General features: G+C 34.6%; 4 protein-coding genes across 6 annotated transcripts; 3 read left to right on the plus strand and 1 right to left on the minus strand.

Moving 5' to 3' along the window:
• Window positions 1–148: 148 nt before the first annotated feature.
• Window positions 149–2363, plus strand: LOC18094066 (uncharacterized). Its single transcript, XM_006368225.3, has 5 exons — window positions 149–870; window positions 985–1154; window positions 1255–1540; window positions 1645–1811; window positions 1945–2363. Exons 1-5 carry the CDS (start codon window positions 707–709, stop codon window positions 2130–2132), a joined length of 975 nt encoding a protein of 324 aa, XP_006368287.1. The 5' UTR covers window positions 149–706; the 3' UTR covers window positions 2133–2363.
• A 3129-nt stretch (window positions 2364–5492) lies between these two features.
• Window positions 5493–11197, plus strand: LOC7483284 (protein CYCLOPS). 3 transcript variants are annotated; one of them, XR_008059548.1, is made up of 11 exons: window positions 5493–6160; window positions 6732–6784; window positions 8010–8150; window positions 8306–8357; window positions 8439–8491; window positions 8715–9412; window positions 9505–9548; window positions 9629–9674; window positions 10054–10102; window positions 10305–10387; window positions 10492–10620. XR_008059548.1 is itself a non-coding variant. In XM_024610698.2 (11 exons), exons 1-11 carry the CDS (start codon window positions 5969–5971, stop codon window positions 10925–10927), a joined length of 1581 nt encoding a protein of 526 aa, XP_024466466.2. In that variant the 5' UTR covers window positions 5499–5968; the 3' UTR covers window positions 10928–11197. The 3 variants fall into 3 exon arrangements, 2 of the variants coding, with proteins under 2 accessions (XP_024466466.2, XP_052310038.1); XM_024610698.2 differs by lacking the exon at window positions 10305–10387 and adding an exon at window positions 10801–11197 and having other exon boundaries at window positions 5499–6160; window positions 8309–8357; XM_052454078.1 differs by lacking the exon at window positions 10305–10387 and adding an exon at window positions 10801–11197 and having other exon boundaries at window positions 5500–6160.
• A 252-nt stretch (window positions 11198–11449) lies between these two features.
• On the minus strand, window positions 11450–15871 carry LOC18094067 (uncharacterized). Its single transcript, XM_006368226.3, has 5 exons — window positions 15328–15871; window positions 15042–15172; window positions 12797–12922; window positions 12570–12697; window positions 11450–12073 (listed from the first exon to the last, which is right to left on the minus strand). Exons 1-5 carry the CDS (start codon window positions 15548–15550, stop codon window positions 11761–11763), a joined length of 921 nt encoding a protein of 306 aa, XP_006368288.1. The 5' UTR covers window positions 15551–15871; the 3' UTR covers window positions 11450–11760.
• A 1818-nt stretch (window positions 15872–17689) lies between these two features.
• Window positions 17690–20062, plus strand: LOC18094068 (60S ribosomal protein L13-1). The gene is made up of 5 exons (XM_006368228.3): window positions 17690–17845; window positions 18615–18730; window positions 18873–19006; window positions 19399–19557; window positions 19641–20062. Exons 2-5 carry the CDS (start codon window positions 18622–18624, stop codon window positions 19860–19862), a joined length of 624 nt encoding a protein of 207 aa, XP_006368290.1. The 5' UTR covers window positions 17690–17845; window positions 18615–18621; the 3' UTR covers window positions 19863–20062.
• Window positions 20063–22938: the final 2876 nt, after the last annotated feature.

Below are 22938 nucleotides of genomic sequence, written 5' to 3' on the forward strand. Positions count from 1 at the left end.
AGCGTATCATTATTCCAGTCGTACTATGAACGGACTCTAGTACTAGTTTGCATGTGTAGAAGGGGTGGACCTTTCGAGGGTGTATACAGGATTACGATTGCACTTTAAGTTGATACACGCTTAATGGCTCCGTCCTGGTTCATTTCACTTTCGACCTTATTCCCTCCCCCGACCAGGAAAAGAAAAAAAATCCACAAGAGTCCTAGGAGTAATTTCAGCGATAGTCCTTGGAGAGCGTTTCATCTGCCACCATGACCAATCGGCCAGATGATTTGGTGAGGTGGATCTGGTAGTTAATTTGGTCAGCTGGACGATGCATTCTAATTTGGTGAAATGAGTTGATTATGTATCATCGCTGGGCATCGCCGCGCTCCTTGTGCCTAGTCTCTATGCATTTCCTTGCTAGATATCCACCACAGGGTAAACAGCTCGGTGACCGGAAGAAGACTCATTTAGGTCATTCCATATTTTTATTCTTGAAGAGTTAAAAGCACTCCAAGTACTTCCTTTTGACACAACAAAGCCCCTTCTTCCGGCTAGGGAAAAGAATTATTCTGTTCTTTCCCTATATCTTTCCTCCATGGATTCTATGCTTTTCTTTCCTTCAACCAAGGACCGGGTTAACTTACAAATTTAAGAACATTTTTATACACATAAAAACCAGAACGAAGAGCAATAATCAGCAAACACGGCCCCAAGACCAGTCATGGAAGGAATGACGGAAGTTAATGATCAAGCAGAAAATACAAGGTCAATAAGGGATCTTCCACCTGCTCACTACGCATTTAAGATCGAAAACTTCTCCCTGCTTTCAAATACGAAGGTAGACAGCGTCGAATCAGGTGACTTCGAAGTTGACAGTTACAAATGGTACGTGGGCTCAACTTTAGTCGCACGCATATGTAGTTTGCCTCAAATGGTTTCTTCTTCCTCTGTGTTTACTATGCCGCCTTTCATTCCATGATTAAATTTTTTTTCGTGCAGGAGATTATGCCTCCATCCTAATGGAAACAAGAAAAGCAATGGGGATGGACACATATCTCTATATTTAGCATTTTCCAAATCGAATGCCCCCCCTCTTGGTTGGGAAGTTAACGTGGACTTCAAGCTGTTTGTTTATAACCAAATCCATGACAAGTACTTGACCATCCAAAGTAAGCTAGCACACCACTTGTCAACTCATCAACTTGTCCTGTGAGACAGGGATCATCCATTGTTGTTAATTGTTTTGGTAATTGAACATTTGCTGTTCAGATGCTAATGGGAGGGTGAGACGCTTTCATGGAATGAAAACAGAAATGGGTTTTGACCAATTACTTCCACTGACTCTTTTCAATGATGAGTCAAAGGGATATCTAATCGATGACTGTTGCACATTTGGAGCTGAGATTTTTGTTATAAAACATACTAGCAAAGGTGAATGCTTGTCCCTGATGAAGCAACCTTCCCACAGCTCTTTCACCTGGAGCATTCAAAAATTTTCAGCACTAGATCAAGAATCTTGCAAGTCCCAAGTGTTTGCTACTGGAGGGCACAAATGGTACGTAAAATTAAAAGAAATGCTGTGCGCGCGCGCATTAATCAAGCGGGCGGGCCGGGTTAATGATTGTATTAATGTGTTTTCAATTACATTTGTTTACGCAGGACACTGCTGGTTTATCCCAAAGGGAATTCAACATTTAAAGGCAAAAGCTTGTCTATCTTCTTAACCTTGGAGGATTCTGAAACTCTTCCATCTGGACGAACAATGTATGCAGAATTCACGCTGCGCGTGAGGGACCAACTTTTCGGAAAACACGTCGAAAAAACTGGTCAGCTGAAATTTTTCTATAAATTGATATTCTTAATTTCTTATTCAACTTCTTATTGAGCATGGCGGAATGACAAAAGGTGGGACTATTTTTACTCTTACTAATCAATGGTTTAATTGATCATATGCTGCAGCTAATTGCCATTTTTCTAATTCAATCAACGATTGGGGTCACTTTAACTTCATGTCTCTCGATGAGCTCAATACTCTTGCAAAGGGATTTCTAGTTAATAATACTTTGGTTGTTGAGGCACAAATTCATGTGCTTACGGTGGTCAAGGAACTCTCCGGGAGCTGTGCTTTTATGCATTCCAAGACCTAATTTGCTATATATTCTCAGATACTATTGCAAGTTAAGAACTCGGTAGCAGAAATTGGCTCTGCTCTTTGTCTGTGACATAATTAATTGTCTATTTTCTTTAAGCTAATGTTGTTCACAGTTTAATACGTATTTCTGAACAACTTCTGTAGTCTTATCACTCAATTTCGTGACATGATGTGATCATGCCTCGTTACAATTATATATATTGTATTATCCAAAAATATTACTTTATCCAGATTCTTCTTATATTACAAAACAAGCTTGAAAAGTGGACAGTTAAATTAATAATGTCATCTTCATAAGGATAAGTAAATCAGTTTCCTAACCAGCCATTGATATCTCTGTTTATTAGTGGGAATTTGATCTGTATATTCTTCAAGGTCAAGATTTTGTACTCTTGAAGTGTTAGCCAGTTTAAAATCTAGCATGTCTATTTTTGAAAGCAAGTCTGGTATATACTCTCTCTTTATGACAAGAAAATACCTCTTGTTGATCTAGCCTTTTCAATAACTAGAAAATATTTTGTCCCCCTAAAGTTCTTTATTTCAAATTCAACTGCTAGGTTTTCTTAAAGTTTTGAGAATTTTTTGCATCATTGCTTATAATTATCATATTATCAACATATATTATCAAGATTGCTATCTTTTCCCAGTTATATTTAAAAAACAAAGTATGATTTGAATTACTTTGTCTAAATCCATACTTCTTTATAGCTAAATTGAACCTTCCAAACCATACACAAGATGATTGTTTCAACCCTTACAAACTTTTTGCAATTTACATAAATATCTAACTGGTGAGCTTATAGTGTATCCAGGTGGAATATTCATATACAATTATTCTTCAAGATCTTCATGGAGGAAATCAATTTTTTTTTTACAATAAACTAATATAATGACCAATCTAGATTTGTTGCTAGATATATCAAAACTCATATGGATTCAAATTTGATGCTGGAGAGAATGTCTCTTAGTAGTTTATATCATGCGTTTTAGTATATCCTTTTGTCATAAGTCTTGATTTATACCTTCCAACGGTCCTGTTTATCTTATGTTTTATATAAAACACCCATATGCATCCCATAATTTTCTTTCTTTTAGGTAGAGGAAAAAAACTCCATATATGTTTCTTTTATAGTGCCTCAATTTCTATCATATCGCATGAGTTCACTCTAATGAAGAAAAAGGTTTTCTATAGATTGCTAAGAAGATGAATAGATGACAACCGGTGTACAAAAGCTTGTAGTGATTATGATAGCTTTTGGGATGATATATGATTAAAAATTAGGTGCTATGATTTCTCAGCTATATATTCTAGAGAATACCAATTTGGTGGTATCCCTTAATTATGCCTAAAAGGTAATTTATATCTAACATGAGTATTATTATATTAGGAAATGAAGTTTAGTGAATTTTCTTAGGAGTATTCTCCAGAGATGTCTTCTAGTACTCTTTGAAGAGAAAGGGTTTTCTTCTCTTGTCTCAGCAACCTATAATTAGATTGGTTCTAGGTCGGTACCTTTATTTTCTATACCATCAAAGTATAAGTTCATCAATTTTTCCCTTTTTCATGTGTCTCCCCCTAAAGAGGAAATGTGGATGAGTAAGTTATGAAATATTATTCTAGGTGACATCTATATTGACATGTATATGTCAAGTAGGAGGATGATAGCAACCATATTTTTTTTTACATGTTTCATATTCTAGGAAAATACAACGAACAACACATGGATTAAGCTTGGTGTACTAATTTTTATGGATATAAATAAAGGCAACGTAACTAAAGATATTATGAATAAAAATTAATATGGATGAGAGAGTTTTATATATGAAGATATGTTGGATTGAAGTCTAAAAATCTAATACCTTTGAAGGCATTGAATTCATTAGGTATAATGTTATGACAACTACCTCATTATAGTGATAACGTAGCAAATGAGCTTTGATAATGAGTGCCCTAATTATTTTTAAGATACGCGTTCTTTCTTTTTACAATACCATTCTACTAAGGTGTTTGAATGCAAGATATTTCATGAAGAAGATCGTGTGTGTGTGAAAGTATTTATAAAATTCTTGATTATATATGAGAAGAATTTCAATATCATATGGAAAAAGATTTGAACCATAACATGAAACATCTTGAAAATGCTAAATACCTCATGTTTATTTTTCATTAAATAAAGCCAAGATATGATATACGAGTAAATTAAAGCAAATGGTGTGTTACTTCTACGAGAGCTTACCAGTTATGATACTTGATGATTTTTGCCTAAGATATATGTATAACATTTGCAATCTAACTCATTTAAATTTAGGAAGAAATTAGGAAATAAATGCTTCAAATAGCTAAATTATGGATACTCTAGCAAAAATGTCATGACCAAATTTGTTCTACCGGATATGTGACGAGCCATACATTAGGACACAACAATGTAATTCCTTAATAACATGTTTAAGAAATATTAATTTTCCGAGAGCGATGGAATAAGTGAAGTGTTGGATAGTGACAGAGATGGTGAGATGAAAACTATAGAGATAGAAAGTGGAAATATGTAAAATTGAGGGACTAAAATGGATTTTCACCTAAAACTACAGGTCAATATGAAAATGGACCTAAATTAAATTTCAAAAGAACTACAAGGACCAAAGTTAGTGTATTGGTAACATGCAACACGAAGGAAGTTATCATGTTATATACTGTCTAATTTCATGTATCAGAGGAAAAAGTTGGAATAATTTTGGTCATTTTCTTAATCCAACGCGCAAGCTAGCTAGTCAAAGGACCTACAGAAAGATACACAGACATACATCAGGCATTCCCTGGCATGAAAACGCCTTCTCAACTGCCACCATGTTATAAATAATCACTTAACAAAAAACAAATCGCAAGTGCACAAGGTCCCTTTCATTGCTTCCATCAGACCATTTCTTTAATTTGTTTGAGCTAAGCATCTACTTCTTCAATGTCTTTAATTAGGTTTGAATTTCCATTTCTTATTATTATATTGTTTATTAAGAGGTTGTTAGGAATTTCGTTTCTAAAGAGTTTTAAAAATTAATTTTAAAGAATTTCAAAAAATAATTTTAAAGAATTTCGATCAACAACGTATTATATTTTTTTTAATGTTTTTGTATTGTTTTGATGTCTTGATGTAAAGAATAATTTTTAAAAAATAAAAATATACTATTTTAATGAATTTCCGAACAAAAAACATTTTGAAAAACAACTGCTATCACACTCTCAAACACCTTTCTAAATTATATTATTCTTATTTTATTTTGTTGATTATATTATCCAAGATGTCAACTTGGGGACAAATATAATAATCAAACTGAATAATGATCAAGAGTTCCTATGGTTTGATAGACAATGAAACATTTGTCTCTTTTGTGCAACATCAAAAGTAAACGTTAGGTTGTCTTGGTGCAATTTCTTGCAAAAATGTGTTCCCTATATTTGTCAAAATTATTGTAGGTTTTTTTGTTTTTAACTGAACAAGGGTTGTACTTGTACATGTTCTCTTGACTAGATTTTCAACTCCTAATTATAGGGTTCTAAAGTCCAGTTTTCGTATTTTGGTCTCTGGCCTATGAAGTTTCTGATCGTTCTTTCTCTGAAAGGATTCTTTTTCTTCCTTTTCTTTTGTCGCAAGTATTACTAGTCCTTTTTTGAGGAGGGAGGAGGTTTGACACATCTACTTGCTTCTGGAAAAGGTAATATGATCAATGATAGATAGAAACAAGGGAAGCTTGACAGGCAATTCAACTGTAAATTCAGAAAGTGGTTAGCAGCACAGCTTCAGTTTTTATCAGAGACGTGAGGGGGAGAAAAGTGTGATGGAGACAGACGGAAGAGGGTTTGCAGACTTGTATAGGAATTCAAGTGAGGAGTTATTTCTCAAATCTTTGATGGAGACCTCAATTGGGATGCCAGTACCCCCCATGGAGATGTTGGGGTTCAATAATCTCTCTCACAACTTTCGTACTGACAGTGAGGAGCTGTTCAAAAGCTGGCTTACAAATGGAGAGGCAAGAAAGAAAATTTAATCTTGATTTCAGCATCAAAACCTCGAGCTCATCATATGCTTCTTCTGCCTTTGCAGGATTATTGACTGATCATCTATGAGTATTCTGTTCTTGTTTTCAAAACTTAAAACTCAATTACATGTAGTTGGCTGCCTTTTAGCGCTGGATCTTCATCGACAGAAAACCAATATTAGACTGACAAAACATCATGATTTGTTTTTTTTAAAAAATGGACTTGGTTATGGTCTAATTATTTTGTCATTTAATTGGTCAGCTTTGACTTTTGCCAGGCTTTCGATTCATTGATTGTTGTCAAGTGGTTGATAATCTGAAGAAGTGGCTATACAAGTTATTAAACCAAAAGAATTCACAGCTCATCTGTTAAATCTGTACATGACTGTTTAACAATAAAGCATTTGCCTTGCAGTGTTATTCAGAAACATAAGAAATTTTCATGAAGTTATAAGCCACATTCCATCATAAACTGTTATTCATGCACTGTTTTCACTTTCCTTTATATTTCTTTTCCTCCTGTTATTCTTCCCCCCTAACCGAGTGACATCTCTTCTTTCAGAATGGCTATAACTCAACAGGCATAGCACATCGGACGCGACAAACATCAAGAAGGTGAGTAGACTGAAATAGTAAATTTTGATAGAGAATCGACGAAACCATGCCATGCTCCAAATTCAGGTTGCCCTCGATTTTAAGATTGTTTTGAAGGGTTTTTCTGCCATGGTTTTTTTTTTTTTTTTTTCTTGTGTTGTTTAATTTAAAATCTCGAATACAGCAAAGTAAATCTTAATGGTGGAAAGTGCATAATTAACTCACACTCTGGAGCTAAATGTAGCTACATTTCCGTGCAACTACGTTACAAGTTTGTTTGACTTAAAGGAAGCTATATTACCAACATCGTAGAAACTTGGGAAACACCCAGTAGGTTCTAGCCGATTGAAATGCATGGCCGGCCCATAATTCCCTTGCATAAGAACAACATAGTAGAAAATCATCTACCCTTCTCAGTTCTAAGTATCTAAACAATTGGCGCGCTTCATAGGTAATTTGTTTCTGTGTTGGAATTTGAAAACTGTCGTTCGAAAGGCAAGTTCTTCTTGGGTCCTCTGGAGTTGAATGCCTGAAATTGAAACCTGATGTCCTTTGGCTTGTTAGGAAAACTTAATTTGCTCACGGACTTAGCAATGCCATGTTTGAGAGTTAAGAAATATGGATAGCAGAAATATGAGTTCCTTCCCTGCAGATCTTTGAATTCTTAAAGCTTTTATTCTGAAACCCTTCTTGTTCATCACATGGCCAGCTTGAGATTGTTATGGAATCATCTAGGTGAGTCATAATGGCGGTAATCGAATATACACGTAATGCTTCATGTGCCATTGAGGTTATATAACCTCTTGGGGGTTCTGGCAACTATGCATGCCTCTTTTGCTTCAGTTCTTTTCCCTTGTAAGTTGTAACTAAGCATGGCTTAATAGATCCTTCCCAACTGATCGGTTTTTGATAGAGGACACCTATTTTTCCACCATTCTATGGGGAATTCTTCTTTCTGCACCCTCAACCACAGCTACTTTGCTCCTTCTGTCAAGCTTTCCGTTCCTCAAATATTCCTTAGTAGCACGTGATACTCTTTAAGGAATATGGTCATGCAATCTCAGCCTTAAATTCTTCACACCTTGCATCTAATTTGTTGCTCCTTCAAAGTTTGAAAAATTTCTGAGCACCGAGTTCTGTCTATCATGATTCCATAACTGAAAAAATGTTTAGTTAGGAAATAGAAGTTTTCTTTCTGACAATTACATGTATAACACATGAATTACGCGAGTGATCACAATTACAGGATATCCACCGAACTAGTCAATTTGACCAGTCAGCAACATGGAAGTATACCACAAAAGAAAAGGAGCAATGATGTTTTATTCACACAAAATAATCCAATAGCTGATGATATTTCTAATGACCTCAATCAACAATCAGCCAGGTAGCTGCTGCACCCTTCTTCCATATGCTCTTGTTTGTACAAGGTTACATGATTTCCAGATTCAATAATCTATATGGATATCGTATGATCCAATAGAGTCGGTATACTTTGAGAATAGCGATTCTGATTTATCATTTTGCTGTCACTACTTTTAGCAGGAATGCTGCTGAAAGGACGATGCCGGCTAGTAATTTATATCTGGCTAAGGTCTGTTATAATTTGTTATCTGCAGAAACTTTTGTTCAAATAAGACTCTGGATTTCTGACAGTGTCTCATCTCTTACGCAGACATGGTTTCACAGCTCTCAGCCCATGACAAGAAGTCGATCCTCTGAACTAAGGTATTAGCATTACGGTGCACACATTCACAACAATCACATCCTTGATAAGTTTTAGTTAGTGATGCTTTAGTGTGCTAACGGCTGTAAATTCTTCACGTAGATGATTATCTTACATCTGGCAGAAGTCAGTGGAATGCATTCTTTAAGTCATAGAAATAAATTTTACTCCAACAACACAAAGAAAAATCGTTTTCTTTGCTTCATTGTCCAACTTGTTTTGCAGGAGAAGGTATGCTGCTATGCAATGTGCTCAGACAAATATAGGTATGGAAGCTATGCAGGATGTTTCTGGGCATGGTGTCAAAAATTTGAAACATGAGTTTGGAAATCGAAATGGTTTCAATGACCCTCCTATGCATGACACTGCCAATCAGCTGGGCCCGTTCATGTCTCCATCCAATTCATCCTCATCTACTTTTAACACCCTACAAATGAGCAGCATAGACAAAGTTTCTTCTGTTGTTAACATGCTAAAGGGTACACTGGAACGCAAGAAGCTAGGTAGCCAGATTGAGAAGGAAACAGTTGAAGATAGTCTTAATGTATTTTTTCATTCTCAAGAAGTTACAATCAACTCTACTTCCGATCAAGGAAAAGGGAATGGCATTTACGAGATTCCTCCAGGAAGTTTTCAAGAAATATCATCTGGTCAAGTTAAGGATCCTGGGGTTTTGCAGACAGTTCAAGGACCCATGGATCTTGACTTCGAAGGTTTTGTAAATACAATTAACCCAATTCAGCTGGGCACAGTTTCTCGAGAACCTTCTCAAAGTGAATCTTCTGCTGCTGCGCCAGTAGTTTCATCTGGTTTTGATGCATGTGATGGTCCCAGCAACTCAAGTCAAACTCTAAGCGTTTGTGAGAGCTCAAGGAAACGAGTTGGAAATGGTAGGAGTTCAGAAAATGGTTCTAGAGCCAAAGGTGTGCAGTTTAAAGAATGGCCTCTGTTTTATCTTGAAACTTGATTGATTTAGTTTCTAAGTTTGTTCGTGCATCTTACATTTCAAACGCAGATTTTAGAGAACGGATAATTGACAATTTGAAGGATGATCGAAAGGTATCTTACACGCTTCAATGGAGAATAAAGTATTCTGATTAAATATGAATTTCTTTACCTACTTCCTTTCTCTCTTGTAGAAGGGGGGGCTCATCCGATATGGATCCGAGACTTCGGCAGGTTCAGGTAATCACCTTATCCTTAAGAATCTCACCAGCATGACAGTTGGCTTTCCTATGCCTGGCATTACTGAAAGGAGGAGTCAGCATGAATGTGTTGCACTATTGGTTTCGATTTGTTCATGATACAGAAACGTAGTTCTTGAACAGGAAAACTTAATACTAAAATCACTCGTGCCATCTTAAATCTGCAACTGCCAGTTTTGCTTGCGGAACAAAATTTTCCTGTACTTCTTCTTTATTATCACCCGTTAATATTGTGCTTGAAAACTTCATTCATTTCATCTGGTATGCTTATTGTGATTTAAGCAAAGCATAAAACCTATGCAGATGCTTCGCTGCATTAGTATATTGGTATGCAATATCTGACAACCAGATTTATGCAGTGGACAAGGGGGACCCAACTAAAAAGCGGAGAGTGGAACGTTCGCGGAAGTAAGCTGAACTTAATCTCTCAGCTTTATTGGCTCTGTTATTCAAACTTTCAGAATCATTTTGATATGACCTGCATCAGGAATAGATTGATCAGTCAGTTAACGGTTAGCAGTTGCACTGTCAGATACTTACGATATCATGACTCAAGCATTACAGTTAAACAACTGAGAAAATCAAATGGCTAATTATCCTTTCGTTGAAGTGTTTAGCATAAGGATATATGGAAGATCCAGACTGCTCCAAATTGCACCACTAGACCTCATGAGCTATACGAGGATAACAAAAGTAACTCGAAATTAGTCTTACAGAGAAAGACAGCATGTACAGGTTTTAGAGGATAGTTCTTTCCTGCTAGGTTTGATTTACATTGAATTCTTTGGTGATGTTAGAATGGCAGAGGCAAAGGAACGGAATATGACACCAGCAATCCCGACCGATATGCAGTCAATCCTTAAGCGATGTGAAAATCTCGAGAAGGAAGTACGATCACTCAAGCTGAACTTGTCTTTCATGAACAGGTAATGACAGGGTTAGAACTAAACTGCTTCCAATTGAGCTGTCAAGGAATGCATTGAGATTTCATTTCTCCTATCATGTTTATTTTGATGGACATTTGGCTTCCAAGTTGTAGGTCTTGTCTGCGTTATGATCTAGAAATTGTTTGTCTAGTAATCAATTACTGTGAAATACTACTACAGGAAGGATTCTGAGCAGACTAAGCAGATAGAGGAGCTTCAGAAACAGAATGAAGAGTTGACTGATGAAAAAGAACGCCTCTTCGAAGAAATTGAGAGGATCCTAGCAGACACAGGAAAGATGTGGTAAAAGTTACTCTCCCTTTGACTCTTGCATACCACACACTGGTGCAACGTGTAAGCGGCAAATCTTTTGCGAAAGCTGCAGTAATTCTGGAAGACCCAATCTAGTAATCTAAGAAAACCCTACCCAAGATGTTAAACCTAGACTCAATATTCCAGTGTAGGTGTTGTGACTTGTTTGTTCATCATATGTGCATGAATGTAACTGCATGGTATTGGTAATTGCAGCCGTATCTGATAAACTGTGAAAGCGATATAAATTTTTAAATTTCTGTAAGGATGAACCAGCAGGGTGTAAATCTCAAGCTGGGAGGCTTTTATCCTGAGAGATGGTTCTAGTCTCCGTGTTTAATAGTCAACTTGCTTCTGATGATCGCTGATGTGCGTGGATAATTTTGAACCACTTCCATCCCTCTTTTTGTAAGAGATTGTTTGCGTTTCCCTTGAGGTTCTACCACAATCAACATATTGAGGATTGAGGAAGTTTATTCTTACATCTTTCCCAGGCATAAGAAAGTACTAGTAGACATAGACTCTGTCGTGCTCGTATCCTTCGCAGGGAGCAGAAAAGACAGTTATTCTCTCTTCTATTAAACATGACCTTCAAAACAAGATTTTACAATATAATACATCAATGAGATTTTTTTTCCCCGTATAATATGATGCCTCTACATGAAAGACTTTCTCAGCTACATACATAAGTTGCTCAGCGTTTACTCTATCAAAACACATCTGGCAACCACATGAATCATGTACCTTTGGGCCAGGAATGTGTCGAATTGCAGCATCCAGGATCCAGGAAGAGAAAAAAAGGAATTGGCACTTGCAAAAAGAGCGCTGCTAGTAATTATAAACTCTGTGAATCTCAGGCAGACCAAGCCTTTTCCCATACTGGATTGTCAACCAACCCATAAAAGAAATGTACGCCACAAGAAAACAAGCGCGCTTGAAGAAGACTATATTGGTGTGAGAAAACATCCTAGCTACAGAGGGTAGACGAAACCATGATTTTATGTGCTGTAGGATTCTTATAAAGCTGATGGTGATTATAGAAGTTGAAAAACCAGCAATAACTCCAGCTATGGTTTCCCACCTCCAATAGCCAGCCTTTCCTTTCTTTTGGACCAACGAGGAGTGTAACATCTCTTTAGATCTGAACATATAAAAGCCAGCGATTTTACATTAAATACTGCCAAAGCCACACAACAATTGCAAACAGATGCCTAGCATTTACATCATTTGCAGCTAACCATTTCCAAAAATATAGGAGCAGTATAGGTTTAATCATACAAGGACTGCACTTTCTAGTTTCTACCAGAACATATGGAGAAATGAAAATTATATTCAACTCATTCAATGATAGATGAGTCACTCTGATGGGTGAGGACTGTCAAAATAAAAGGCATATCCACGTTAACAAATGGCCATTAATATTAGCACAAATACATAACTATCATTAACTCATATTTATCATGACAGTCGAATCAAACTGTTTTACACACTCAAGATCATCCCTTGGCCATCCATCATCTAGTTTGGATATGTAAATTCACCATCTATATTGAAGACATCAAATGCCATAGAAATGCACAGAATATATATAAAGTAAATAAGATTGAGTGTTATTTTTCTATTAAAAAAATACTCACAGGATGAAAAAACGTTTAATCATCTCAACTTGAGATGGATCTTTTGCTTGACAACTGAAAAGATCATCACGATATAAGCTCACTTTCAAAATGCCAGATGTATACCAGCAGTCGTAGGTTTTATTAACCTGAAGAGAATGAGTAGAAAAGAATAAAATAATAGACTTGAGGAAATTTGACTTAAAATGTAATACAATGAGCGAGACTGGAAGCTTTGCAATCCCTACCTTGAATTTATCTTTGGTCAACCATGCAGCACCAAAATTAGGCCGGCAATTTAGAGGTAGGGCCTCATTTGGAGCCTCTGCTAATGCAAATTGTGTTTGACCCAAAGAGTAATCTTTGTATTCCACCTGCAAATGGAAAGTTGACAAAAAATAATATTAAAAAGACCCATTCTTGACACCAATGCCTCAACACATTGCACTTTTAAAAATAGTCAGATACATGCTCAAGTGTGTGCAAAACTTGACTACATGTTGTAATGAGAATTTGAAATGTGCAAGCATGAAACTTGCAGAAGTGGTACTTTGAGATCCTAACTCAACCCGATCTAAAAGCGCAGGTTGGATTCATGTGAAACTACAGCCACTGAGAGGTTTCTGAACTGGGGAAAATGAGGAGCTCCAAACATATTATTAGAGGATCTGCTCATATACATGTAATATATTTCCATTTTCTTTCATATCCATATGCTAGATGTTGAAATTTTTCTATTGACTGTGCACTGTAAAACTAATATTAAGATATTGTCAACTGTATAGCTACATCAAAGCAAATACAGAAACAGAACGTTCAGATATATAATACAAAAATCAAAAGCAAATTTTCTAATCTGCTAGAATTTATTGATCAAAGACAATTATGAAAGGTTGAAAAACAGGCAATGGAGACAAATTAACAGAATATTTGTTGCCCTCTCATGTATCTAATCTGTCTCGGTGTACTACCTGCATAGAGTTTTCAGAGATTTAGCAGGATTATGGATGTATGTGTTAGAGAGAGAGAGAAAGAGGGAAGAGTTGATCATGAGTCATCTAGAGTAAGTCTTCAATCAGATCATCAGCTAAGCTAAGTAAAATGGGGAAGTGAAGTCTTGTGCCAATTCATCCAGAAAATGTAGTGATGGCACATAGAAGACAGCTTTCACATTGGCATAAGCATGACCCGAAATGATAGTCATATAGAACAATGATGACAACAAAATAACAGAGGCAACTATCTATTTGCACATGTTGCTTCGAAGAATGTGGGGTACATTGACCATAATCCAAGGTACGATAGGAAACAACAAGGAACCAGTGTTGCATCATATAAAGATTATTAAGGTGGCATGTAAGAAACAAGCCTTCCATTGTCCACTGATTAAATTCCTCTTGTAATGAGTAACAAGGCAATTTTCTTCAAATACAGCTTCCACAGACCCAACAAATATGGTGTTTCTTCTTTAAACCAAAAGGATAGGAACTTTAATAGTACATAACAAAGTTAAGAGATTTGTTACATAACAAAAGATTGAAAGGACCCACTGATATAAACAAGATATTATATCATAGTGAGAGGTCCCTCGTTTCATCCTTTGATATCACCTCTTATAGGGGATGATGAATCCAAATTTTGCACTTCCTGATCTCCCTTTGGATCATAGATCCTTGGAGATTAGTGATAAAACAAAGGATTGAAAGCACCCACTGATATAGAGAAGAGTTTATATCATAGTGAGAGGTCCCCCGTTTCATCCTTTGATATCACCTCTACTGGGAGTGATGTATCCAGATTTTACACCCGTTCTCCCTTTGGGTAATAGATGCTTCTAATCAAATACAAAAGAACTATACAAAATATTCCTTTTTGCATTGAAAGGTTTGAAGATTAGAATACTCTTGAGTTAGAATAGGGTCTGGACTCCTATCAATTAAATGTTAATCTTAACCAAACTAGAAAACCAATGTTATTTATCAGTATACAAACTTTGTGATGACTGAAAGTAGAAGATACTCCTAAGGAGTAAGGAGTTAGGATATCCTTCAACTGGAACTTCTGCATAATGAACAAGACCAGCAATGATCATCACATTCAATATAAACACCAGCCCCTGTACATCTATTAACCCGACAACAAATTTCAAGCTGAAACGTTCCAAGTAATGCCATTCCACATCATGGCACAAGACCATGCTCTCAGAAACTTCACGTGTTTTGAGAATGAATTATTGGAATCACCATAGTTTTTAGCTTGCATAATCTCAACTTCTAAGTTACCTGTCTAACTAATTTTAAGTTCAACTCTACTTTTGGTATTTCAAGTATTCAAGGAGTACATTCTCCCTTTCTTTTCCACTCCCACTACGCATTACTCTAGCAAAACAACGGACCTCAGTTATCACAAGAAATCATTTTAGCAGCAGATACTCCTAATCCCTTGCAAAATAGAAATCATGTATACTTGCTAAAAAGAACAAGATAAAATCACCTCAAACACTGAAGCCCAATAGTAATCATAGCGACAGCGAAATTTGCTTCTGTTATATGGATAAAACACATGCTTGGCTTTATAATTCAAAAACCCAGGCTCACAAATCTTAGATGATCTAAGATCCACACCTGAAAAACAAAACAACCCACTTACACAATTCAAAAACAAACCAAACCAAATGAACAAATCAACAAAAACTCATTGTATCAAAAACGAAAACATATAAAAAAACAGATATTAATTCAAGTGTAGAATCACATGGGTAACAGTGAGAGGGACGTACTGCTGGAGAGTATCTTGCACTGAGAGGGAAGAGAGAGGGGAGTTGTAATTGACAAATGACCCATGAAAATCGCTAAAAAGCCTAATAATATTGACAAGGAAAGGAAGGCAAAGATTGGGAAAAGAAGAGCTAAAGTTAATCGAAAAGCTAGATATATGAAACCCTTTTTCCCATTTTCAGGGGTTTCTGTTTCCTTTTCCATTTCATCATCACTAACATCCATCACTACCGCTATGCTATACTATACTATACTATTATCAGTACACACAGATTGCTGGGATTTGGGTTAAAAAGCCGGTCACCAGAATCATTAATCCGGTGATCGGAGATTCGGGTGTGAGAGGGTTTTCTTTTATTTGTGTGGAGAAGGAAGAAGAGATATAGCTTTTTTTTTTTCTTTTTTTTTTGAGAGGGAAGGTAGTGTATGTGGGCTAAGCACAGTCAAGAATAATCACTCTACTCGATCAATGGCGTAAGGTTTTTGTCGGGATTTTCTCTTAGTGATCATCGTGACTGGTGACATCCATAGTCAGCACTTCTGGGGTGATTGGAAGTTTTTTAATTGTCGTTTAAAAAATCAAAATTAATATATCAAAATAATTTAAAAATAAAATAAAAATCTTACTTTAATGAGAAAGTAAATTTCTATACAAATTATTATATTATTATACAATACTCTAAAATATGTGGGGAAAGTACTGTAGCTTTTTCCATACCTTTCATACATCAGTGTTTCACTATGCACATAGTATACAATGAAACTCTTAAGTGTTTTTTTTTTCCTTTAAATTTTTTTTCCCCACATCTTTTATGTATCAGTGTTTCACTGTGCACACGGTGCACAGTGAAACTCTTAACTGTTTTTTTTTGTTTTTAAATTTTTTTTTTGTTTATTTTCCTGTTTTTTTTTTTGCTTTTTGCTTTGTTTTTTTTTTCTCTTTTAATGAATATTTTTTTGTTTAATTTAGTTTGTTAATGTAAAATTTTTTTTATTTAGTTATCAGGTTTTCATGACACGGATCTCTGGTTTGACGGGTTTTTTTTGCTTTTTTTCCTTTTTAATCAATTTTTTTTATTTAGTTTAGTTTGTTAATTTTTTTTCGTTTAACCCGAGAATTTTTTTTTTTTTAGTTATCAAACTTTCATGACACGAATCCCAGGTTTGACGGGTTAACTCAGTTGATTCAGATTTTTTTCTTTTTTCTCATTAGTAACAAGCTTATATCTTTTGTTTGTTTTTGGTTTTTTTTTATTTTTAATTAATTTTTTAGTTTAATTTACGTTGTTAATGTTTAATTTTTTTTCTATTTAGTTATCAAACTTTCATGACACGAATCCCGGGTTTGACAGGTAACCTGGTTTGACGAGTTAGCCCAGTTAATTCTGGGTTAACCAGTCAATTTTTTTTCTATTTAGTTATCAAACTTTCACGACACGAATCCAAGGTTTGACGGGTTAACCTGATTTAAAGGGTTAACCCAGTTAATTCAGATTTTTTTTTTATTTTTCTTCATTAGTTTTTTTCTTTCTATTGGTTTTTTTTCTAATTAATTTATTTAATTATCACACTTTTATGACACGACCCTGTAGCCAGACCCGCATCCAAGGCTATTGGGTCTGGTATTGCAGCTAGACCTACCGATCATGCAAGTTTAATGTTATTATTAATATTATAAATATTACTTTTGGGTCAGACATTACAGTCAAATCCAAGATTTTTAGATATAGCTTTGCAGAAAAACCTAACACTTTTAGATCTTAGCTTTTTCTTGATATTTTTTATATATAAAAAAATTAACCTGCGGCATCGCGCGGGTCATGTAACTAGTTAGAAACTTTAGCATGTAACTGTGATTTATAAAATTATAAATAGAAAATCTAATCACAAGCAAAGTTTGAGATGCTTAAAGTGAATTCTCTTAAAAATATTTTAATTTTAAAATTCAAAATACAAATAAAAAACTAATTAAATTTTATTTATTATTTGTTTTTCTTGTTTGATATAAAAAAAATTGATTATCAATTACTCAGTGATCATTTAAGCCTTTTAAAAATGATCAAATAATATTTGAAAAATAATAAAATTATAGATTTAGTAAGAAAACATACTTCAGGGATGATATTTTTCATGGACTTTTCAATTTAATTTTTCATGAAAGCTTTTTATGTGTTGAAAGCGTAATGTTTTTTTATTAAGTCAAAAGTATTTTAGTTGAAAAATCAAAATAATTTAAGAATAAAATTAATAAAAAATAGTTTGAGAGCAAAATTAATATTATTCCAATAAATAAATCAAGGATATATTTGAGGAAAGCTCTTATAAAATAATTAAAAATTATGGCGAACTGGGCTGAACTTGATAGCTCAAAAGAGTCCATTGAAGATAGGCAGTAACCGAACCCCAGGCCCAAAAGTTCCTAGGTTTTTTTGAGAAGCTTATTTAATATAAACGAAGCTAACCCTAAAAAATTCTACAGCTTTCATTTGTAATTGATAGCCGCCCTTCTCTCGCTAACAGGTATCTCTCGGCATCTCCTCTCCTCTTTTACTTCGATTTTGATTTTTGATTTTTTTGTATTTTGTAAGTAACCCAGAACTTGGGTAATCTTTGCCTTGTATTCTGTTTCCTTTGCGAAGGACGTTGTTGGATCTGATCACTTTTAAGGATTTCTTACTGTTCTGTTTATGCTTTTGTTTCTTTCTGTAATCGCTTATACATGTTTGGGCCCTGAGAAAGTGAAAGGGGTAAAGAGCTATAAAGTAAACTATGATTTACTTCTTTTATTTGTGGAATTGTGTTCACTTTATTTTCAAACTAGTCGATGTCTGTTACCTTACTTTTCACAAGAGTTACCAAGTGATTTTCTGTTCTGGGTTGTTTCCTTTGTTTAGTCTGTGTTTTCCATCCTGCTGCTTCGACGTGTAGCTCATTTTGTATCGAATCGCTAGTGTCACCACGATATTTAATTTCTCAATTTTTTGAATGAGTCTATAATGCTTTGGAATGATTGAGTCATTGCCAGCCTGCCATTGAATGCCTTTTTTTTTAAGTTTCTTATTTTTATTTATGAATGAATTTGAAGACCTTTAATGGTTACCCTAAGTGACTAATTAGTTTTGTTTTCAGAAGGTAGTGCTTACAGTGTTTCGGTATGAACAAATTGAAATTACTGTGATTGTGTTATTATTACTTTAAGTTCTGCCATATCGATGTTGCCAGATCCATTCCTTTTGCATCAGTAGAACAATGTCCTGTTTCTAACTCCTCAACTCACATACTGTTTCAGGTAAGACATGGTTAAGCATAACAATGTTGTGCCCAATGGTCACTTCAAGAAGCACTGGCAAAACTATGTCAAGACATGGTTTAACCAACCAGCTCGAAAGACCCGCAGACGCATTGGTGAGAAGCCTCTAGCTAACCTTTCCTGTTAATATCTGTGATAGAACAGGCTCATACCTGATCCTTGTATGTGCATATACTGCACATGTGACCCCTTGTGTACTTTTAGTAACTATTTTATTATCTATGTAACATTTTTCAGCTCGTCAGAAGAAGGCTGTCAAAATCTTTCCCCGGCCTACAGCTGGACCTCTTCGACCCATTGTACATGGCCAGACTTTGAAGTATAATATGAAAGTGAGAGCTGGTAGGGGGTTTTCTCTCGAAGAACTCAAGGTCAGTTGGTTTTCTTTTTCCTGCTTTTGTTGACTACTTTTTTATGTTTAATCATTTTCTAGGCTCCAAAATGGCTAATTGTTATTTTTGCAATTACTTGTATATTCCAGGTTATGGTGTCTGTATTTACTCATATGCAGGGTTGTGTTTTTTCTGTACCCAGTTTCAGATTATAACATGTAGTGTTTTGTGTTAACAGTAATTGGAGATGGATATGTATATATATCTAGTATTCGTGGTACATTGCTTTGTGAGCAGGAATATGTAAATTTGTTTTAGGTCTTGCAAGTCTTTAGAACAGTTTTCTCTTTCTATCTTAATATTTTCATATTTGTGTGGATATTTTTATTAGTATTGTATGATGAATAACCCATTTCTTTTTCCTTCACCAGGCTGCTGGTATTCCAAAGAAACTAGCTCCCACAATAGGAATTGCTGTTGATCACCGTCGTAGGAATCGCTCCTTGGAGGGTCTCCAAACTAATGTTCAGAGGCTGAAAACATACAAGGCCAAATTGGTTGTCTTTCCGAGACGCGCTCGCAAGTCCAAGGTACTTTCTGTGGTATGGCAGAGTAATAGTACGATTGTCTTTCTTTTTCCGTGGAATTTCATTTTTATACATGTATTTTGCAGGCTGGTGATTCTGCTCCTGAGGAACTGGCAACTGCTACCCAAGTGCAAGGACATTTTATGCCTATTGTACGCGAGAAGCCATCTGTGGAGCTTGTGAAGGTCACTGAAGAGATGAAGTCATTCAGGGCTTATGACAAGCTCCGTGCGGAGCGTACAAATGCACGCCATGTTGGTGTCAGGTTGAAGAGGGCTGCAGAAGCTGAAAAGGAAGAGAAGAAGTAGAGTTTGCCACTGTCAAGTGGGTTTTTTTGAGTGGGATGTGGAGTTCTTGTTGTTTCATCTTGAACTGGGTTCTATCATATTTCCGACATTTAGTCTCTACCATAACTTTTTAAAATGCCAATTGAGTTTTAGAAGTTTCAAGGAGTCGTAGTTTGCGGACATGCTTTAATATATTGAACATGCTCAAGTTCTTATTTGCATGGTTTTGTCTCTTCCATCATAGCCTGGCTGGTTGTCTCTGTTCTAAATCGATAGATGTGTCCATTCATGCTGGACTGGAATATGTGAATTAATGCTGGGCTGGAAAGATGTGCTTTATGCTACAATGATTGGAATTTGACAATTACAAAAGGTTTCAGGTTCCCCCAGTGTAATTGTGAACTTGTGCTAAATTAAAGTTAGCTTAGCTGGCCGTGTGAAAGCAAAACAAAAGCCTTTGTTAAAGGATTTGATGATGATTCATTTTATTCTTACCTGCATTTTGCAGCTTTGCTTGGTGCTCGTGCAGGTGCCCGTTTGTTCGGTAAGGTCTGGCATCAACCTTCCTTGACAGGCCAAGTTATTCAAGGTCGATCTAAAGCTCTCTTGAACCCAATTTGATTTAGAATTTATTTAAGAGAATTTAATATCTTTAAAACTAATAGGTTCACAGTAGAAACTAAGTTCTGATTGATATTCAAGATGACTTGAGAATATTTTTAAAAGTATTATTTATAACAAATTTTTCCTACACTTCAACGGAATAATTTTTACCCTGAAAACTCAATAATAATCCTACTCCTATAGTAACATACATGTTATAGCAGAACTTTAAGAAAATTACCTTTTGCCCAAAAGGGGCAAATGAGGTTTCTATTTCAAACTAGGAAAAAAAGGTTCTAACAAATAAATGCACAAAATCACCAAATACTAGAAAAACACAAATTCCTTTTTGTTGTTGAAAATCACTTTTATTAAAACGCATGCACAAAATCATCAAACACATTCATTAAAATTAGTATTGCATGGGAGAACTTGACCGTATGGTACGAAACTAGCTATTTCAACCATATAAAGGTTTTTCTAATGTTTTTTTACAACAAAATTCTAATAATAAATTGAAAAGTCTATCTATGCATTTAATTAAATAAATTGAGGTATATCTATGCCAATAAATATATATATAAAAAATGTTAACATGTTTATTCAACTCATCTTGTTGTGGGTCAAATGATTTTTTTCTAATACAAAAGAATAAATATGTAAGTATTGTTAACATATTTTTAACATAAAGTAAAATAATGTAATCATGAATCGAAAAGTCGATGATTACATATAATAAAATAAAATGAAGATCATAAGCATTAATAAAAATGTTTAGGATCTTAAATTAATTTTTAATACGATTAAAAAATAGACAAAGTTATAATTGTTACAGTTAAATACTATTTCATTTTAGTCTTGATATAATATTTTTCTATAAAGAATAAAAAATAATAATTCTTTTTCTAGAGGAATGTAAAGAGAAAAGAAGGGAAAAATAAAAAATATATATACAAGAATGAAGATAAAAACAAAAGGAATGTTTATAAAAAAAAAAAATATAAAGTAATAAATATGCAGTGTAAAGAAAAAAAAGGAGAATAAATCTAAACAATTTACTTTTGTAAAAAAAATTCAAAAAATTATAGATTTACCACAACTATAATACCTACTACAAAAAAATAAAAGATTTTACTAATATACTATTTTTACATGGAAACACCTTTTCTTTTAGCAAATGTATAAAATAATAATAATAATATAATAATTGTAGATTGCGAAGCATCTCAAAAACTTTGGATGAATAAAGGCCAAATTAGACGTTAAGTATTTTTCAAAAATAGATATTAAAACGAAACAATAACGTTTTTCAGTCAAATTAAATATTTCAGAAGTCAATACCTTTTGATGCAAAGATAAAACAAAAGTAGTTCATTTCTTAGGTAAATACCAAAGACTCTCTTGAACATCTATCACACATTTACTTTGCCAGGATACATACGATTGTATCAGATGATTGGCTTGCGTTACTGTTCGAGTCAGACGGATCATGTTTTCTAAATCTTAAAAAAATATTCAGGATATGCTAATATTTTTTTTATAAATAATGTGGGGATTAACGGTTTAAACATAATTCAAATAACCAGTAAAAATATAATTTGATTCAAATAAAAAATATAATATAATATTTTTTTAAATATTAAATGATAAAATATTAGATTAATCCGAGTTAACCTGTTAAATTTACAATCTTGATCATGAGATCATTATAATCTCATAAAAAATAAATCAAAATAAATTATGAAATTTAATTCTAGTAATTTCAATGTTGAATAATAAAGTAGAAAATAGTTTAATTAAAAAAATATTTAAGTTAATCCGGATTAACTGAAACTCGCAAATAAAGATTGAATATAGGTAAATTAGGTTTGTTTCTGTTATTAATGTAACTTGCTCGTTGAGTGTTTAAGTATCCGCTGTAGTGTTGACACAACATTTTCTTTTGAAAGCTTTTGTGTGGGTGCCGGTGCATATGCCTCAGGAATCTATGTGAAAAATATAGACTTTCGCACGCATCTTGAAGTGGAAATCTTAATAATAGCAGTAGTTTTTGGAGCAATTAAACTGTACTTCCTTTTTTAGTGCTATGCTATGTTCTTGTTGGTGATGTCGTTGTTTGTTCATTGAATTCAGGATTATTATTGTTCTTGAATTGGCTCTGATAGCTGAAGGATGTGAGCTAATTGGAAATCCTGTATCGGCTCAAAAATCTTCAGGGCCTTCATCATCATCAGGTGATCAACCAGGAAGAGTCAATGCAAGTCTTCGGTCATTTGGTACCAGCTCAGTTCATGGTGGCATGGTTGGAAATCAAACTATGTCTGGCATTTGCACACAGCCCTGAGATAAATCAGTCTCATGATACTTCTTCTAGAAATTATGGTTCAGGAAGGTTTGCTCCAACAAATGCTCCTCCATTTTATATGTAAGTAGAAGCTGCTGCTGGATGACCTGGATCAGTTCCATCAAGTGGGTTGTATGCTAATCAGAATGC

Source organism: Populus trichocarpa, chromosome 1 (genome assembly GCF_000002775.5).
Source record: "Populus trichocarpa isolate Nisqually-1 chromosome 1, P.trichocarpa_v4.1, whole genome shotgun sequence".
Lineage (NCBI taxonomy): Eukaryota > Viridiplantae > Streptophyta > Magnoliopsida > Malpighiales > Salicaceae > Populus > Populus trichocarpa.

What these genes read in the sequence shown, in the direction of transcription:
- LOC18094068 (XM_006368228.3), top strand. Translation starts at nt 18,622, where the DNA reads ATGGTTAAGCATAACAATGTTGTGCCCAATGGTCACTTCAAGAAGCAC. An exon ending in AAAGACCCGCAGACGCATTG is followed by an intron (nt 18,731 to 18,872) that starts GTGAGAAGCCTC and finishes AACATTTTTCAG; the next exon opens with CTCGTCAGAAGAAGGCTGTC. An exon ending in TTTCTCTCGAAGAACTCAAG is followed by an intron (nt 19,007 to 19,398) that starts GTCAGTTGGTTT and finishes TTCCTTCACCAG; the next exon opens with GCTGCTGGTATTCCAAAGAA.
- LOC18094067 (XM_006368226.3), bottom strand. Translation starts at nt 15,550, where the DNA reads ATGGATGTTAGTGATGATGAAATGGAAAAGGAAACAGAAACCCCTGAA. An exon ending in TGACCAAAGATAAATTCAAG is followed by an intron (nt 12,698 to 12,796) that starts GTAGGGATTGCA and finishes CATTCTCTTCAG; the next exon opens with GTTAATAAAACCTACGACTG. An exon ending in ATTAAACGTTTTTTCATCCT is followed by an intron (nt 12,074 to 12,569) that starts GTGAGTATTTTT and finishes TTATATGTTCAG; the next exon opens with ATCTAAAGAGATGTTACACT.
- LOC18094066 (XM_006368225.3), top strand. Translation starts at nt 707, where the DNA reads ATGGAAGGAATGACGGAAGTTAATGATCAAGCAGAAAATACAAGGTCA. An exon ending in GAAGTTGACAGTTACAAATG is followed by an intron (nt 871 to 984) that starts GTACGTGGGCTC and finishes TTTTTCGTGCAG; the next exon opens with GAGATTATGCCTCCATCCTA. An exon ending in CAAGTACTTGACCATCCAAA is followed by an intron (nt 1,155 to 1,254) that starts GTAAGCTAGCAC and finishes TTTGCTGTTCAG; the next exon opens with ATGCTAATGGGAGGGTGAGA.
- LOC7483284 (XM_052454078.1), top strand. Translation starts at nt 5,969, where the DNA reads ATGGAGACAGACGGAAGAGGGTTTGCAGACTTGTATAGGAATTCAAGT. An exon ending in GTAATTTATATCTGGCTAAG is followed by an intron (nt 8,358 to 8,438) that starts GTCTGTTATAAT and finishes TCTCTTACGCAG; the next exon opens with ACATGGTTTCACAGCTCTCA. An exon ending in ATTTGAAGGATGATCGAAAG is followed by an intron (nt 9,549 to 9,628) that starts GTATCTTACACG and finishes TCTCTCTTGTAG; the next exon opens with AAGGGGGGGCTCATCCGATA.